General features: G+C 39.5%; 1 protein-coding gene across 1 annotated transcript in view; it reads right to left on the bottom strand.

Annotated features, from left to right (window-relative positions):
- The window catches only part of LOC108542616 (serine/threonine-protein kinase ULK4), a 494,918-nt gene that overhangs the window by 358,940 nt on the left and 116,142 nt on the right, over window positions 1-19,836 (bottom strand). The window contains exon 10 of the mRNA XM_017892686.1: window positions 10,205-10,253. Coding sequence (XP_017748175.1) covers window positions 10,205-10,253 — 49 coding nt within the window. The remainder of the gene's footprint in view (window positions 1-10,204; window positions 10,254-19,836) is intronic.

Below are 19,836 nucleotides of genomic sequence, written 5' to 3'. Positions count from 1 at the left end.
CCGGAGGTCTGTTGGAGATTGCTTGAGGTCCACTCCAGACCCTGTTTGCCTGGGTATCAGCAGCAGAGGCTGCAGAAGATAGAATATTGCTGAACAGCGAGTGTACCTGTCTGATTCTTGCTTTGGAAGCTTCCTCTCAGGGGTGTACTCCACCATGTGAGGTGTGGGGTGTCCATCTGCCCCTAGTGGGGGATATCTCCCAGTTAGGCTACTCAGGGGTCAGGGACCCACTTGAGCAGGCAGTCTGTCCATTCTCAGATCTCAACCTCCCTGTTGGGAGATCCACTGCTCTTTTCAAAGCTGTCAGACAGAGTCGTTTGCATCTACAGAGGTTTCTGCTGCTTTGTTGTTGCTGTTGTTGTTGTTGATTAGTTGTGCCCTGTCCCCAGAGGTGGAGTCTACAGAGACAGGCAGGGCTCCTTGAGCTGCCATGAGCTCCACCCAGTTTGAGCTTTCCAGCGGCTTTGTTTACCTACTTAAGCCTCAGCAATGGCGGGAGCCCCTCCCCCAGCCTCGCTGCTGCCTTGCAGTTAGATCGCAGACTGCTGTGCTAGCAATGGGGGAGGCTCCGTGGGTGGGTGTGGGACCCTCCCGGCCAGGTGTGGGATATAATCTCCTGGTGTGCCCGTTTGCTAAGACCCTTGGTACAGCACAGTATTGGGGTGGGAGTTACCCGATTTTCCAGGTGTTGTGTGTCTCAGTTCCCCTGGCTAGGAAAAGGGATTCCCTTCCCCTTGCGCTTCCCAGGTGAGGCGATGCCTCGCCCTGCTTCAGCTCTCGCTGGTCGGGCTGCAGCAGCTGACCAGCACCAATTGTCCGGCACTCCCTGGTGAGATGAACCCAGTACCTCAGTCGAAAATGCAGAAATCACCTGTCTTCTGTGTCGCTCGCGCTGGGAGCTGGAGACTGGAGCTGTTCCTATTCAGCCATCTTGCTCCGCCCCCCAGAAGTTTTTTTAATTTGATATATATATAGTCCCATTTGTCTTACTTTTGCTTTTGTAATTGTACTCATAAAATCTTCACCTAGATCAATGTCCTGAAACATTTCTCTTAAGTTTTCTTCTGGTAGTTTTACATTTTGAGGTCTTACATTTAAGTCTTTAATCCAGTTTGAGTTATTTTTTGTACATGGTTAGATACTGGGGTCCCAAGTCATCATAATGATGGATTAAATCAGTAAACACTATTGCAACATTAGCTTGATGATAGTTAAAAGGAGATGTAGGGGAAGAGATAAGTTGTATTTGTACCCATTCCTTACAACAAAATTATTTTGGAGCAAAGATTTGCAAATTAATTATGAAGCCATAAATGTATAGAATAAAAGAAGAATATTTTATAACCTTTTGAAGGAGAAGAAGTCCTTCCTAAGTATGCTTGGAAACACATAAGCTTTGAGCAAAAACACTGATAAATTTGATTCTCATAATGAAAAGTAAACAGGTGAAAATACAAACAACTGACAATTTAAAAGACTGACAATATTCAATTGTGCTAAGGGTGTGGCAAAGCAGGCTGTATACACTGCTGTATACCACTGTTATAAAGTTATCACCCTTTGAAGTGTAACATTAAAATATAAAGGACACATATACTTCAATGTAACAATTCAACTTTCAAAAATTTATCCTATAGAAACTCACATAGGTAGACAAAGGTATGACAAAGATATCCTGTTCATTTTTTCCACATATTATAAAGTTGGGGAGAAATTTGGAGCATCCATCAGTGGAGACTGGCTAAACAAATTATACTAAATACAATAAATACTACATAGTCATTAAATACAATAAAAAATACCCATGGGCATAGGCATGCCTGCACGCACACGTATGCACATGCATACTCTATCACTGTTGCAATGGACATTATAAAGTAAGACAAATACAAACTAATATTCAGTATGGTCCCATTTTTGACAAAAGACATACAATACATGCATGAAAAATAATGAGGAGAACATTCACTAGCTATAAGTCATGAAATTATGGGAGACCACCACATGCTATGTTAGACATTTCTGTGTTATTTAAACTCTTTACAAGTATGTAGTGTTTTTGTTACAAAAAAAAGATAAACCTAAAATTTCTATGTAATAACTTGCCCTTACTGACTTTGTATGTCTTTTTCCAATTTAGTATCTCTAATAAATCCAAAATGCAATTTCACCTGCTAGAACTATTTTAAAAGCTCTACTTTTCCCATAAATCTGTAAACTGATTTAATACATCAGATTTCCTGGTTCCGTCTGAAAATCCTTTGCAGCTCTGGGTAAGCACATAAATTCTTCTTTTTCTTGCCCATCCAAAAAAACAAATGTAAAGAGCATCAAAAGCAAATGCTAATAGATGTTTGCTGCTTTAGTTAATCAAAACTAGTAACTCTTTGCTGACATTTCTACCTTCTTAAAAAGTGGATAATCTCATTTGTTTCTGTTCACAAATAAACTTGATAGGGTCCTGTGTTACTGAGTAATTTTGAGAAAAAGTAACATTCATTGGAGTCATATTGAGAATGAGTAATCACTGATTTCACAGTAGGCTTTTCCAGTACTTCTTTGCATTTACCATCAGTCATTTTACTTTGTTTCATCTATCAAAGAACTCCAAATACAAATGTTTTGGGAGTAGTGTGATTGAGCAATGCCTGACCACAGTAAGCCTTTTATTTTTTAACACAAGCCTGAAATCAAAGTTGGCCAATGTAACTGAGAGTTAGGTTATCCAGAGTTAGGGAAGAAATTCAGTGGTATCACTTGCCATGGCCAGATTTCAGGGAGCCACATCCACTGCCTTTTGTGAGTTCATCACACTGAAGAACACTGGCCCTTCTTACTATTTCATTTTCCAATTCCTGAATCAATTAGAAGTAAGAACAAAAACTATAAAAGCTTCTGATCTTGGGAAGTACATTGTTCAACATCTTATCACTTATCTACTTCTCTCCTGTGTTTTTTAACTAGACTCTCCTTTAGAGAGAAGAGTGTATATGTACTATTTCCTCAAAGTGAGCAGAACGTAAAGCAGAACTAGAAACAAGAATGATAATGATAAAACTCAAGATTCTACTAGCTTGGAAGAAGTTAAATGTAACACATTCTTAATATGTAACCTGTACCTGGTCACAGATAATACTAAGCTCTATTTTAGCTTTTTTTTTCATTGGGTACAATATGTGGTTTTATCTCAATAAAATTTCTCTTTATTTGGCTGATTATGCAGAAACTAGTTATGCTTTATTTAGCCCACATTTACTAATATGTTTATTGCACTTAGTTCAGCCCATTTATTCAGGTAATGTGGAGCTGATCATATTAAAGTTATTGTTCAGTTGTCATATGAGCAACTTCACTTCATTCAATCCAGTATCAATAGATTGTATCCCAGCCCAAGAAAGTTATTTTGCAAACATGTATTTATGACATAAGTCACCAAGAAGGGATTTATACAAATCCATTTTCATTCCCAAAAGAAACACCTCACATATACTTTAATGGCGGTCTATGTTAGCAGTGTATAAAGTCGTCTTTGTATACAACAAAAATTGGTTAGATGGCTCCATTCTTCAATCTTGAAAAGCACTGAATGGGTATAGATGTAGATTTAGCAACTGCATTCAACAGGTGTTAATTGTATAAATTTAAAATTATCTTCCTAAGTCAAACATTTTGAAATTTTAATCAAATCTTGTTCTCTGTCCAGGCGCAGTGGCTTACGTCTATAATCCCAACACTTTGGGAGACCAAGGTAGGAGGTCGGCTTGAGGTCAGGAATTTAAGACCAGTCTGGTGAACACAGCAAGATCTCATCGCTACAAACACTAAAAAAAAAAAAATTAGCCAGGCACAGTGGCACACCCCTGCAGTCCCAGCTACTTGGGAAGCTGAGGCGGGAGGATCACTTGAGCCCAGGAGTTTGAGGCTGCAATAAGCTATGATTGTGCCACTGCACTCCAGCCTGAGTGACAGAGTGAGACCTCATCTTGAAAAGAAAAAAAAAAAAATAGTGAAGACAACAAAATTCAAATTTTTTTTTTTTTTTTTGAAACAGAGTCTTGCTCTGTCACCTCAGCTGGAATGCAGTGGTGTGATCTCGCCTCTCTGCAACCTCTGCCCCCGGGGTTCAAGCAATTCTCTGCCTCAGCCTCCCTAGTAGCTGGGATTATAGGCACGCACCACCATGCCTGGCTAATTTTTTTATTTTTTGTAGAGATGGGGTTTTGCCTGTCGGCCAGACTGGTCTCGAACTCCTGACCTCAAGTGACCCACCTGCCTCAGCCTCCCAAAGTGCTGGAATTACACCGTGCCCAGTCAATATATATATTTTTTAATCTTATTTTCTATTTTATTATAGAAATATTCACCCATGTGCATAGCAAAATTTTGTTAATAGTATATTTAACATAAGCATGAGATTCTTAAAATAAGAAATTTCTCNCTGGAATGCAGTGGTGTGATCTCGCCTCTCTGCAACCTCTGCCCCGGGGTTCAAGCAATTCTCTGCCTCAGCCTCCCTAGTAGCTGGGATTATAGGCACGCACCACCATGCCTGGCTAATTTTTTTATTTTTTGTAGAGATGGGGTTTTGCCTGTCGGCCAGACTGGTCTCGAACTCCTGACCTCAAGTGACCCACCTGCCTCAGCCTCCCAAAGTGCTGGAATTACACCGTGCCCAGTCAATATATATATTTTTTAATCTTATTTTCTATTTTATTATAGAAATATTCACCCATGTGCATAGCAAAATTTTGTTAATAGTATATTTAACATAAGCATGAGATTCTTAAAATAAGAAATTTCTCTTTTTAACATACTCTAAGAACCAATACATATTTGTTGAGTTACAAGTAGAGCGGAGCAAATTTTATAAGCCTGATGAATGCACAGGATTGAAAACATTCCTTAAATGTAATGTGACTGTCTGTGTATACGACATTGGTGTCTCAGTGATTAAATATTTTAGGCCTCAAGGGTCCATAAAGAGACTCTTTTCTAAAAATACAGTTGACTTGAAAGATTTACTGAAGCTTGCTTCAATTGCTATCCTTGAGAATTGTTAAAACAATATAATTGTCAAACTAGTGTATTGCTAATCCAATTTTTATTGTTAACATTTGCCACTGAAATTGCTCTTTAATTGTTTGTTTTGAAATAGACACATAAAATATCATGACAGCAATATTTTAGCATATATTGGAAAATCTGCCATGAATATTTTTTTCCAATAAAACAGAGGTTACCTATATTACTTGGCATTAAAATGATTTACTGAAGTAGGCCAAAACATAAACCACTGAAATAAATTGAAGAAAGATTAGAATTATAGCAAACTCTAAAGGCTGATACATCCAAATTCACACTTAAGGCACATTTAAAAGCAACTTAAACTCTTTTGAAAAAGTGGAGAGAAAATATAAGTCCTCCACAGCAAATCTGCACTCAAAAGCCAAGACAATGGACTCTTCTGACGGCTCACATTTTTCAGGAACCCACATTTATTAAGCAAGTGCAGACTGCCTTAGTGCGGTAGACCGTGAAGACTGTATATACTATAATACAAATGCATTCAGCTTAATCCAGCGTATGCTGCCTGAGCCTCCACTCCCTGTCCAGCACAGCTGCCTTGTGTTACCAACGAAAATGCAGAGGTCTCACCCAGGTGGGCTCTGCTTGGGGAACAACACCCAGCTCCCACAACAGCATTTTTTTGTAAGCCATCGGCTACCTGGCCTCCACTGTTTGTCCTGTTTGTCCTGCCAAATACCAGGAAACTTGAAGCTAGAGCTCAGCATTAAAAACATTCTGCCCACTCTCTGCCTTGAATGTGATGTTAGAACTCCTGGGGCATCGGATCGGACATCTGAGACCTGTTCTGTATCTTACGTTCCCGTCCCCACAGTCCCTTTGACTGATCTCAAAAACCTCACTGATGAAAACTTGCAGAAACTCCCAGAATCTAGTTTCCACCCTTTCAATCTTCTAGCGACTGAAGGAGCATGGACACTCAAGTTTCCAGTGCATGCCCATGACCCAAGCCTGATTCCTGCTGAGTCCCAAACCTGTAGCCAATCAGCCTGCCTCCTCATTGCACACACCTCCTAAAGCACAGGGGTTCTAGACATTTTTTTTTCAAGTAGAGGATACTACCTGATTTTAAAGAGCATAAATTATTTGCAAAGCCAAACAAATAAGAAATAACCACAGTATAAAGCCCTGTAGGATTTCATCCCAAACTACCCTTTACCCTCATTTCCTACCATTTCTCCATGGTCCATGCTCCCTATACTTGGGCACATCTAAGACCAGTCAGTCCTGCCTATCCACGGGTTCCACATCCGTGCACCTGACCAACCACAGATCAAAAATATTCAGGAAAAAAAATTAAAAATAACAATGCAAGAAAAAGTAACACAAATTTTAAAATACAGTGTAACAACTATTTCCACAGCATTTACATTGCATTAGGTATTATAGGTAATCCAGAGATGATTTAAAGTATACAGAAGGATATGCAAAGGACTTGAGGACCTGTAGATTTTAGTATGAGGGTGGTTTCTAGAATCAATCCCAAGAGGATACTGAGAGTCAAGTATACTCAGCATTGAGTACACTGACCTAGCCTTGCCATTCCCCAAGTTGAAGTCCCTCCTCCTTCCCTCAGAATATGTCCTCCTCTTCCCCCAAGGCCCTGTTCAAAGGTTACTCCTTCTGTGAGATTCCCCTGCTTCTCTCAGAGGTGGTCACTACCTTCCCCGGGGTCCACAGCTTTCCACGCCTACCTTCGTTAACAGCTCCTATAATGCTCCTACCTGATGGTGCGTGTACACATCACTCTCTCCCTGCAACGTGAACTTAGAGGACCTACCCATTAGCCCTCCAGATAGGAAGCAGCACTGTGCCTTCTCAGTAGGTAGTGACAACTGGAGATAATTTTTATTTTTTTTTCCAAAATAAAATAAAAATTAATTTCAATTGGTTATCTATTTAACCAGTTTGAATCCATACTTGGAGCTCATAGTTTGCCACACAACTCCAGAAATGTCTGTTCTTCCTAAGATTTCCACTTGGCTACTTTGTACAGATAGGATGTCAGATTCAGAATTGTAGTTCCTCCACCTCATTTGCTTGCATAACTACAGGAAAAAACAGAGAAGCTGCCTGCAATTCCTGCCCAGCAGAAAAGACAGGCTCACTTTCTTAAAGGAAGATACCTAGGAGAGAAGCACATCATAGGAGAAACTCTAGAAAGGAAGAAGGAAATTACAAAGCTCATAAGCAGGTTTTAAGTACATCAGACAGAAGCTGAAAAACAGGGATGGGCTCAGAGTAAGGAAAAAAGTCCATCAGGAGGTCACAGTAGACTACCAGCTAAATGAATTAAATGCTGTTTTGCTGTTTTCTTAATGGGTAGCCAGAAGGCATAAGTAGCAGCCAAGCATGCAGGGCCCCACACAATCTTCTCATTATGCCTTCTTCTGATCAAATCACTGCAAAGAAGCTGCCATATATATGCTAGACACCACCAAGGCCCTCAAACTTAGAAACCAAACCAAATTGAAATATATACTATATTTCCTTGAAACTAGAAATCCATCAGTTCTAAGATGCACCATTATTTTATCAAGCACTAAGAAAGAAAAATGCTGCCAATTAAACTATGACATGGTTTCTTATTACTTAGAATTTTATCTTCTTTTATTGAAAGAGTTCTTTTAGAGTTATTCAGACATAGATTTTATAATATATCACTTTTAGGCATTTATAAAAAGGAAAATAAAACTGAAATAAATTGGTTAAGGCAACAACACCCAGGTCACCTGGCTGAAAGCAACTGTAAAACACCATTGATTTGGAAAGTATATCTCAGCTTCAGAAATGTTAAAATCTGGGGGAAAAAAATGCGCATCATAGAATCAAGAAAATACTGTATTATACCTAGCTTGGTGACAACAATTTTAAAAGGACAAGTAATAGTTCACAGGATAACTGCTACAAAGACATTTCATCGATTGAAAATGTATTTCTACACAGAAAATGTTGAGATTATTCAACTCAAAAAAGACAAAAGTAGAATAGGAATTTAATAATGTTCTTCAAGGACATCAAACTCCTGCCTCATAAAGCAGTGATTTCCAACACTTTTCTTCTTTACTTTTTAGCAGCAAGATCTCTTTTTCAGAAAATGTCCTACAAGAAATCTGAGCATGGAACTGTTCTGGTTAGAGAAAGAGCACCATCCCTGACATGCCTGCAAGGGCCACAGGGCTCAGGACTGGCTAAAATGGTGATCTGGAGGGTAGATGGCACCTTCTACCTATGACAGCTACACCACAATGACAAGGGTTCAAATTGTGCCATTAATCAATTATTTAAACATTTATTATGGTTTGTAAAATACAAAACACTTGTTGGGTGCTCAGTACACAGAGATTAATCAAGTACGAAGGGGTTCTGGTAAACTACCAAAAGGAATTTTTTTTTTTTTTCGGGAGACAGAGTCTCGCTCTGTCACCCAGGCTGGAGTGCGGTGGCCAGATCTCAGCTCACTGCAAGCTCCGCCTCCCGGGTTTACGCCATTCTCCTGCCTCAGCCTCCCAAGTAGCTGGGACTACAGGTGCCAGCCACACCAAAAGAAATTTTTTATGTTGAGATTTTAGACCTTGAGATGATTGCCAAAGGATAAGGTAAGAACTTTCTGTCAGCCACAAAAGGAATTATATTGATCTAACAGGTTAGAAGCCTTCCTGCCACAGCAAGAGAATGAATCATGTAGACCCATTAGGCCCATTCTAGCTCCAGGATGTCTATAAAATGAGTCTCTTTCCAAACGCATTCAAATGTGGCTGAGTTCGGTCAGCTTTGGTTCTTGCCCCATACCCAACCATGTGGCCAAACTTAGCAGTCTGCTAGACCACTGTCCTCCAAAACAAATCCAACTCCATAACAAATTGGCAAATAATGTGTATCTGACTGAAGGTAGAAAGATACACATATCCATACCACTGGTGAAACTTTAACATCTCCATTAGAGAGCTCTTGATCGCCACATTTCTTCATCTGCCTCTTCTCTATCCTTTCTCTAAAATCCCTTTTTACAATTCTAAGCAACTCACAGTCCAGGCACTAACTTTACATGTTCCACTCATCAAGGCAGCTGTCATCTTGTCACCTGAACGTGCTCTGGGAATAGTACCCATTCCCATTTCTACTCCCCATCCAATGCAAACAGCTCAGCAAATCCACTCAGCTCTTCTGAAAATCTGTAGCTAAGAAAAATAAACTTTTCACCATATGGACATGACAGAACACAAATGATTTATAGAATACTATTTTAAGATGATTAAGGAAAGTTGATTTCCCACGTGTATGGTTATCAGACTATCACAACTAATGCTCCCCCACTGATGACCAAGGTAAGTTGGGCTGATCTGGCTGGGGAAGCGCCCCCTCTGTTGTGCCTTGTGCTGTTACTGAGCTAGGGAGGTAAAGTACTTAGGAGAAGAGGATAACACACCCAGGCACAAGAGAACCTTTCTTTGGCAATGGACACTTGATTGCAAGAACCAACTCAATTTTCAACCTAATTCACAGATCTGTATTTGGCATAGAAATTTATCAGAGACAAAGAAAGGTGACCCTGCATCCCATTTTATTCTCTACACATAGGAAACACAGAGGAAAGATTTTCTTTAACAGATGGTTTTAAATTAAATTGTATTCTGTGAACAGAAAAATGGTGTATGGAAGCTAAGCTATTCTAAGTTCTGAAGAAGACAACTTTCTGACCACAGGCATAAAACTGCTGATCTAGTACCCAGTAACTGCAAAGTCAGAGGATTTCATACTGAGCACCAGAAAATTCATATTGAAGTGTAGCAATAATCATTCTTCCCTCTCTATACAAACCAACTTCAGATAAAGTAATCTACATCAGAAAATATACATTGTGTAATACAACAGAGCTAAAATGTAAAAGATTTGTGGAAAGAGGGCAGTCATTAACCAGTATCACTACATTAATTTCAGAGCTTGGCATTCCTTTATAGATAAGGAAGCTGAAGTCCAGTGAGGTTAAGTGTGATGATGATGGACATACAATCCTTCAGGGCAGAGTCAGGGTTAGCAACACAGTCATACAACATGGTTAAAATCTTTACAATTTCAAAATTTCATTTGAATTTCAAATGCACATTTCCATTCTTACCAGAGTTACTTCAAAAATGAGTGGGATCAGTTTGCTTTCTTCCACAAGTCTGTTAAAAAAAAAAGATAAAAAGATGGGTACACATTAGACAATTCATATTTACACTGATGGTCTGATATAAAGCACTACAGCCCCCATGTTTTATTGCTAAAATTCCATGACTAAGAAATAGTATGATTAAACATTCATTTCTAAGACACAACTATAGCTATTAAACAAGAAATATGAGGCTTTTTTGCAAGTGACTACTAGCTTAACCTTACTGATGTGTAGCAAGTAAAATCTCAAATAGACTGGTATTTTTAATGTAAGAATTAAAATTCACAATTATTATAAAGACTATCAAAATAGGTAATATCATCTGAAATAATGTAACCAACCCTCTCTGCACTGTTAAATGATAAAATGACATACTGTAATTCTTTATATATGCCTCATTAGCTGTCTTCTCACCATTAATGAATTAATGTATGATGAATTTTAATGATCTTTAATTTTTAAAAAATTAGACACCAATCACCTGGTAGACACTAGGCACTTTCCCTCATCAAATTTAGTTATCAATTGACATCAATTGTAATAGAAGAATTTTTTCATAAAAGAGAAAACAGCCTTGATAAAACCTAAATCATTCAAAAGTCACAGTTTTGATTAAGAACAGTATTTGTGACATCCAGGGAGGGGCCAAGATGGCCGAATAGAAACAGTTCCGGTCTGCAGCTCCTAGCAAGACCGACACAGAAGGCGGGTGATTTCTGCATTTCCAACTGAGGTACCCAGTTGATCTCACTTGGCCTGGTTAGGCAGCGGGTCCAACCCACAGAGAGGTAGCAGAAGCAGGGCGGGGCGTCGCCTCACCAGGGAAGTACAAGGGGCTGGGGACCTCCCTCCCCCTAGCCAAGGAAAGCCGTGAGGAACTGTGCTACCCCGCCGGGTTACTATGCTTTGCCCACAGTTTTTGCAATCTGCAGATCAGGAGATTCCCTCATGTGCCTACAACACCAGGGTCCTAGGTTTCAAGCACAAAACTGGGCGGCTGTTTGGGCATTCACCAAGCTAGAGGTAGCGACAGGAGTTTTTTTTCATACCCCAGCAGCGCCTGGAACCCCATCTAGACAGAACCAAGGGGCCTGAAGCCAGGGAGTCAAGTGGTCTCGCTCAGCGGGTCCTACTCTTAGGGAGCCCGGCAAGCTAAGAACCACTGGCTTGAAATTCTCACTGCCAGCACAGCAGTCTGAAGTCAACCTGGGGTGATGGAGCTTGGTGGGGGGAGGGACATCTGCCATTACTGAGACTAGTAGGTGGTTTTTCCCTGACAGTGCTAAGGAGGCTGGGCAGGGCAAAGCAGCTATAGCCAGACTGCTTCTCCAGATTCCTCCTCACTGGGCAGGGCATCTCTGTAGGAAAGGTAACAGCCCAACTCAGGGGCTTACAGACAAAACCCCAATCTCCCTGGGACAGACCACTTGGGGGAAGGGGCGGCTGTGGATACAGATTCAGCAGATTTAATTGTTCCTGCCTGCCAGCTCTGAAGAGAACAGCTAATGATCTTGACAAGAGGGATTCTCCCAGCACAGAGCACCAGCTCTGCTAAGGGACAGGCTGTCTTCTCATGTGGGTCCGTGACCCCCAAGCCTGCTGACTGGAAGAAACCTCCAAACAGGGGTCGACAGACACCTCATACAGGAGACCGCTGGCTAGCATCAGGCCGGTGCCCCTCTGGGACAAAGCTTCCTGAGGAATAAGCGGGCAGCAATCTTTGCTGTTCTGTGGCCTCCACTGGTGATACCCAAACAAACAGGGTCTGGAGTGGACCTCCAGCAAACTGCAGTAGACCTGCAGAAGAGGGGACTGATTGAAGAAAAAGTAACAAACAGAAAACAACAACATCAACATCAACATAAAAAACCCCACACAAAACCCCATCCAAAGGTCATCAAAGATCCAAGGTAGATAAATCCATGAGGATGAGGAAAAGCCAGCACAAAAACGCTGAAAATTCCAAAATCCAGAATGCCACTTCTCTTCCAAATGATTGCAACTCCTCTCCAGCAAGGGCACAAAACTGGATGGAGAATAAGTTTGACAAATTGACAGAAGTAGGCTTCAGAAGGCAGATAATAACAAACTCCTCTGAGCTAAAGCAGCATGTTCTAACCCAATGCAAGGAAGTTAAGAACCTTAATAAAAGGTTACAGGATCTGCTTACTAGAACAACCAGTTTAAAGAGAAACATAAATGACCTGATGGAGCTGAAAAACACAGCATGAGAACTTTGAGAAGCATACACAACTATCAATAGCCGAATCGATCAAGCGGAAGAAAGGATATCTGAGACTGAAGATCAACTTACTGAAATAAGGCATGAAGACAAGATTAGAGAAAAAAACAAGGAAAAGGAATGAACAAAGCCTCCAAGAAATATGGGACTATGTGAAAAGACCAAACCTATGATTGATTGGTGTACCTGAAAGTGATGGGGAGAAGGGAACAAAGTTAAAAAACATATTTCAGGATATTATCCAGGAGAACTTCCCCAACCTAGCAAGATAGGCCAACATTCAAATTCAGTAACTAGAGAGAACACGACTAAGATACTCCTCAAGAAGAAACTCCAAGAAACATAATCGTCAGATTCTCCAAGGTTGAAATGAAGGAAAAAATGTTAAGGGCAGCCAGAGAGAAAAGTCAGGTATCTACAAATGGAAGCCCATCAGAGTAACAGCAGATCTCTCTGCAGAAACCCTATAAGCCATAAGAGCGTGGGGGCCAATATTCAACATTCTTAAAGAAAAGAATTTTCAACCCAGAATTTCTTATCCAGCCAAACTAAGCTCCGTAAGTGAAAGAGAAATAAAATCCTTTCCAGACAAGCAAATGCTGAGGGATTTTGTCACTACCAGGCCTGCTTTACAAGAGCTCCTAAAGGAAGCACTAAATATGGAAAGGAAAAACTGGTACCAGTCACGGCAAAAACACACCAAAATATAAAGACTAATGACACTATGTAGAATTTGCATCAACTAATGTGCAAAATAACCAGCTAGCATCATGATGACAGGATCAAATTCACACAGAACAATATTAACCTTAAATGTAAAAGGGCTAAATGCCCCAAATGAAAAACACTGACTGGCAAATTAGATAAAGAGTCCAGACTCACTGGGGTGCTGTATTCAGGTGACCCATCTCACATGCAAAGACACACATAGGCTCAAAATAAAGGGATGGAGAAATGTTTACCAAGCAAATGGAAAGGAAAAAAAAAAAAAAAAAAAAAAAAGCAGGGGTTGCAATCCTAGTCTCTGACAAAGTAGACTTTAAACCAACAAAGATCAAAAAAAGACAAAGAAGGCCATTACATAATGGTAAAGGGATCAATGCAAGAAGAGCTACCTATCCTAAATATATATGCACCTAATACAGTAGAACCCAGATTCATAAAACAAGTTCTTAGAGACCTACAAAGAGACGCAGAACCCCAACAATAACAGTAGGAGATTCTAACAAGTCACTGTCAATGTTAGACAGACGAACAAGACAAAAAATTAACAAGGATATTCAGGACTTGAACTCAGCTCTGGACCAAGCAGACCTAATAGACATCTACAGAACTCTCCACCACAAATCAACAGACTATACATTCTTCTCAGTGCCACATAGCATGTATTCTAAAATTGACCACATAATTAGCAGTAAACACTCCTCAGCAAATGCAAAATAATGGGTATCATAATAAATGGTATCTCAGACCACAGTGCAATCAAATTAGAACTCAGGATTGAGAAATTTACTCAAACTACATCGAACCTACAACTACATCGAAACTGAACAACCTGCTCCTGAATGACTACTGGATAAATAACGAAATGAAGGCAGAATAAAGTTATTTGAAACCAATGAAAACAAAGACACGATGTACCAGAATCTCTGGGACACAGCTAAAGCAGTGCTTAGAGGGAAATTTATAGCACTAAATGCCCACAGGAGAAAACGGGTAAGATCTAAAATCGACACTTTAACATAATAATTAAAAGAACTAGAGAAGCATGAGCAAACAAATTCAAAAGCTAGGAGAAGACAAGAAATAACTAAGATCAGAGCAGAACTGAAGGAGACGGAGACACGAAAAACCCTTCAAAATAATCAATGAATCCAGGAGCTGGTTTTTAGAAAAGATTAACAAAGCAGATGGAACACTAGCTAGACAAAGAGAAAAGAGAGAAGAATCAAATAGACACAATAAAAAATGATAAAAGGGATATCACCACTGATCCCATGGAAATACAAACTACCATCAGAGAATACTACAAAAAACTCTACGCAAATAAACAAGAAAATCTAAAAGAAATGGATAAATTCCTGCACACATACACCCTCCCAAGATTAAACCATGAAGAACTCAAATCCCCGAATAGACCAGTAAGAAGATTGGAAATTGAGGGAGTAATAACCTACCAACCAAAAAAAGCCCAGGACCAGACAAATTCACAGCCAAATTCTACCAAATGGAGCTGGTACCATTCCTTCCGGAACTATTCCAAACAATAGAAAAAGAAGGACTCCTCCCTAACTCATTTTATGAGGCCAGCATCATCCTGATATCAAAACCTGCCAGAGATACAACAAAAACAACAACAAAAAATTTCAGGCCAATATCCCTGATGAACATCAATGTGAAAATCCTTAATAAAATACTGGCAAACTGAATCCAGCAGCACATCAAAAAGCTTATTGACCACGATCAAGTTGGCTTCATCCCTGGGATACAAACCTGGTTCAACATATGCAAATCAATAAACGTAATCCATCATGTAAACATAACAAATGACAAAACCACACGATTATCTCAATAGATACAGAACAGGCCTTCAGTAAGATTCAACATCCCTTCATGCTAAAAACTCTCAATAAACTAGGTATTGATGGAACATATCTCAAAATAATAAGCGCTATTTATGACAAATCTATAGCCAATATCATACTGAATGGGCAAAAGCTGGAAGCATTCCCTTTGAAAACTGGCACAAGACAAGGATGCCCTCTCTCACCACTCCTATTCAACATAGTATTGGAAGTTCTGGCTAGGGCAATCAGGCAAGAGAAAGAAATAAAGGGTATTCAAACAGGAAGTGAGGAAGTCAAATTGTCTCTGTTTGCAGATGACATTTTTATACATCTAGAAAATCCCATCGTCTCAGCCCAAAAATTCCTTAAGCTGATAGCAAATTCAGCAAAGTCTCAGGATACAAAATTAATGTGCAAAAATCACAAGCATTCCTATACACCAACAATAGACAAGCAGAGAGTCAAATCATGAGTGAACTCCCATTCACAATTGCTACAAAGAGAATAAAATACTTAGAAATACAACTTACAAGGGATGTGAAGGACCTCTTCAAAGAGAACTACAAACCACTGCGCAAGGAAATAAGAGAGGACACAAACAAATGGAAAATCATTCCATACTCATGGATAGGAAGAATCAATATCATGAAAATGGCCATACTGCCCAAAGTAACTTATAGATTCAATACTATTCATATCAAGCTACCATTGACTTTCTTCATGGAATTAGAAAAAACTATTTTAAATTTCATATGGAACCAAAAAAGAGCCTGTATAGCCAAGAAAATCCTAAGCAAAAAGAACAAAGCTGGAGGAATCATGCTATCTGACTTCAAACTATACTAAAAGGCTACAGTAACCAAAACAGCACGGTGCTGGTACCAAAACAGATATGTACCAATGGAACAGAACAGAGACCTCAGAAATAACATCACACATCTACAACCATCTGATCTTCAACAAACCTGACAAAAACAAAAATGGGAAAAGTATTCCCTATTTAATAAATGGTGCTGGGAAAACTGGTTAGCCACATGCAGAAAACTGAAACTGAACGCCTTCCTTACACATTATACAAAAATTAACTCAAGATGGACTAAATAGTTAAATGTAAAACCCAAAACCATAAAAACCCTAGAAGAAAATCTACGCAATACCATTCAGGATATAGGCATGGACAAAGACTTAATGACTAGAACGCCAAAAGCAATGGCAACCAAAGCCAAAACTGACAATGGGATCTAATCAAACAAAAGAGCTCTGCACAGCAAAAGAAACTACCCTCAGAGTGAAAAGGCAACCAACAGAATGGGATAAAATTTTTGCAATTTTTCTGTCTGACGTAGGTCTAACAGCCAGAATCTACAAGGAACCTAAACAAATTTACAAGAAAAAAACAACCCCATCAGAAAGCAGGCGAAGGGTATGAAAAGATACTTCTCAAAAGAAGACATTTATGTGGCCAACAAACATATGAACAAGAGCCATCATCACTGGTCATTAGAGAAATGCAAATCAAAATCGCAATGAGATACCATCTCAAGCCAGTTAGAATGGCAATTATTAAAAAGTCAGGAAACAACAGATGCTGGCAAGGCTGTGGAGAAATAGGAATACTTTTACACTATTGGTGGGAGTGTAAATTAGTTCAACCATTGAGAAAGATAGTGTGGCAATTCCTCAAGGATCCAGAACCAGAAATACCATTTGACCCATTTGGGTATATACCCAAAGGATTATAAATAATTCTGCTATAAAGACACATGCACACAATATGTTTACTGCAGCACTATTTACACTAGTAAAGACTTGGAATCAACCCAAATGCCCATCAATGATAAATTGGATAAAGAAAATGTGGCACATGTACACCATGGAATGCTATGCAGCCATGAAAAGTATGAGTTCATGTCCTTTGCAGGGACATGGATGAAGCTGGAAACCACCATTCTCAGCAAACTAACACAGGAACAGAAAACCAAACGCTGCATGTTCTCACTCATAAATGGGAGGTAAACAATGAGAACACATGGACACAGGGAGGGGAACATCACACACCAGGGCCTGTTGGGGAGTGGAGGGAAAGGGGAGGGAGAACATTAGGACAGATACCTAATGCATATGGAGCTTTAAACCTAGATGATGGGTTGATAGGTGCAGCAAACCACCATGGTACATGTATACCTATGTAACAAACCTGCGTGTTCTGCACATGTACCCCCAAACTTAAATTAAAATAAAAAAAGAACAATATTTGAATCTCTAAATACTCTTTTAGTCCAGGGTTCAGCAAACATTTTTTCTATAACAATCCAAATAGTTAATAGTCCAAATATTTCAGGTTTTGCAGGCCACATGGTCTCTATAGCAACTACTCAACTCTGTCATCATAAAGTAAAAGCAGCCATAAAGAATACAGAAAGAAATGAACATGGGAATGTTCCAATAAAACTTTATTTATAAACAACAGGCAGTGGGCCATGTTTGAGGAGAGCTATAGTTTGCAGGTTCCTGCTTCAGTCCAAAAAATAAAATAAAATCATATTCCTTTCTACTATTTTATTAGAATTTTGTATGATAAATTACAGAGCTCGAGACAAACATGTTGCATATGTTGTAGGTATGTGCAGTTTGTCTATTTCATAGAAAATACCAGATATTTAATAGTAGGATTAAATGCTCATGGATAGAAAGGGAATTTTAACATCTGGCCCCCCAGGAGTTTATTTGTCTATGATAATACATTGATAAAAGAAAAGCCTATGAGACTAACCAAAAAAGATCACAGTGTTTACATATATTTGTGAAGGGAAAATGAGATACAGAGATTTAACAAAGACTGAAGCACTTAGAAAGTCTACCTTGATGTCTAGCAAAAATAAATGTGATTACTATTCATTGCAGCATTATCCACAATAGCCAAGATATGGAAACAACCTAAATGCCCATCAGTGGATGAATGAATAGAAAAAAAATGCAGCATATATACACAATGGAATACTCATTGGCCTTAGAGAAACAAGAAACTCTCATTCGTGACAATATGGATGAACTGTCCTAAGTGAAATAAGCCAAGCACAGAAAAACAAATACTACATGATCTCGCTTATACGTGGACTCTAAAAAAGTCAAACTCAGAGAAGTAGAGGGTAGAATGGTTGTTAGCAGAGTGGGAAGGTGTGGACAAGAAAAGGAGAGATATAAATCAAAAGGTACAAAGTTGAGTTAGACAGGAGGAATAAGTTAGTTAATAATAGTGTAGTATGTATATCAAAATTATTACAAGAGTAGATTTTTAAGTGTTCCCACCACAAAGAAATGATAAGTACATGAAGTAATGGACACATTAATTAGCCTGATTTACTTATTCCACAATGTACATACATATCATAACATTACACTCTATGCCATAAATACACAATTATAATTGTCAGTTAAAAATAAAATATAATTTTAAATAAATAATGTTGATAAATTTTAAAAATAAATACATGTAATCAGTTCTGTAGTTTCAATGAAAAAAATTTTGGTGACAAATGTTAAGTTCATTTATATTTTCTCTCTTTCCTGGGCATGAATATATTTTCTCTCTTTCCTGGGCAATGAAGGCCTAGATGTGAGGCTGAGGCTCCTTACATCATGCCTAGGTAGGACAGTAAATGCACAGACTCAAAACCACGAACAACTTCAGGCTCAGCACATTCACAGTCTTCTTCCTCAGTTTCCTTAAATTTGTCTTCTTAAATTTTTATGATATATACCATTATTAGGCCTGGGCTAAAATAGCCAAGCACATACATCTCAGAGTTGCCCTGGCAATCAAGGCCAATGAAGTCAGAAGAAATAAATGCCACAACTTCTCCAATGGTACCTGGAAGCTCCAGAGCATCGCTCACAACACAGGCCCTTTGATGGTAGTATTTTAAACTATATTCTACTAAGGCATAACCATGCAAAACTATCTTAATTCCTTCTTAAGAATTGCAGCTAGTTCTTCTCCAGGTCTCTGCATAATGCGCAGGCTGGACTGGATTACCTCTTAAGTCTCTTTGACTATAAATGCTAACATTTCATTCTCACATTCTTCTGAATACAATACACCATAACAATTTTTCTTCTTTGATTTCACTAATTATGTAGCTCTAAACATGATTTAGAGCTACATAAATTATTCCTGAGTAAATAAAAAGAGAATTCAAGCTAAGTAATTTTCTAGTTAAAAAAAATCTTGGGGGGCGGAGCAAGATGGCCGAATAGGAACAGCTCCAGTCTCCAACTCCCGGCGCAAGCGACACAGAAGACCGGTGATTTCTGCATTTTCAACTGAGGTACTGGGGTCATCTCACTGGGGAGTGCCGGACAATGGGTGCTGGTCAGCTGCTGCAGCCCAACAAGCGAGAGCTGAAGCAGGGCGAGGCATTGCCTCACCTGGGAAGCGCAAGGGGAAGGGAATCCCTTTTCCTAGCCAGGGGAACTGAGACACACAACACCTGGAAAATCGGGTAATTCCCACCCCAATACTGCGCTTTAAGCAAACGGGCACACCAGGAGATGATACCCACACATGGCCGGGAGGGTCCCACGGCCACAGAGCCTCCCTCATTGCTAGCACAGCAGTCTGCGATCTAACCACAAGGCAGCAGCAAGGCTGGGGGGGTCGCCCGCCATTGCTGAGGCTTAAGTAGGTAAACAAAGCCGCTGGGAAGCTCAAACTGGGTGGAGCTCACAGCAGCTCAAGGAAACCTGCCTGTCTCTGTAGACTCCACCTCTGGGGACAGGGCACA

Source organism: Rhinopithecus bieti, unplaced genomic scaffold, assembly GCF_001698545.2.
Source record: "Rhinopithecus bieti isolate Rb0 unplaced genomic scaffold, ASM169854v2 scaffold_22670, whole genome shotgun sequence".
In the NCBI taxonomy this organism is placed as follows: Eukaryota; Metazoa; Chordata; class Mammalia; order Primates; family Cercopithecidae; genus Rhinopithecus; species Rhinopithecus bieti.
The sequence above is the reverse complement of the archived record's forward strand: the minus strand, read 5'-3'. Positions and strand labels throughout refer to the sequence as shown.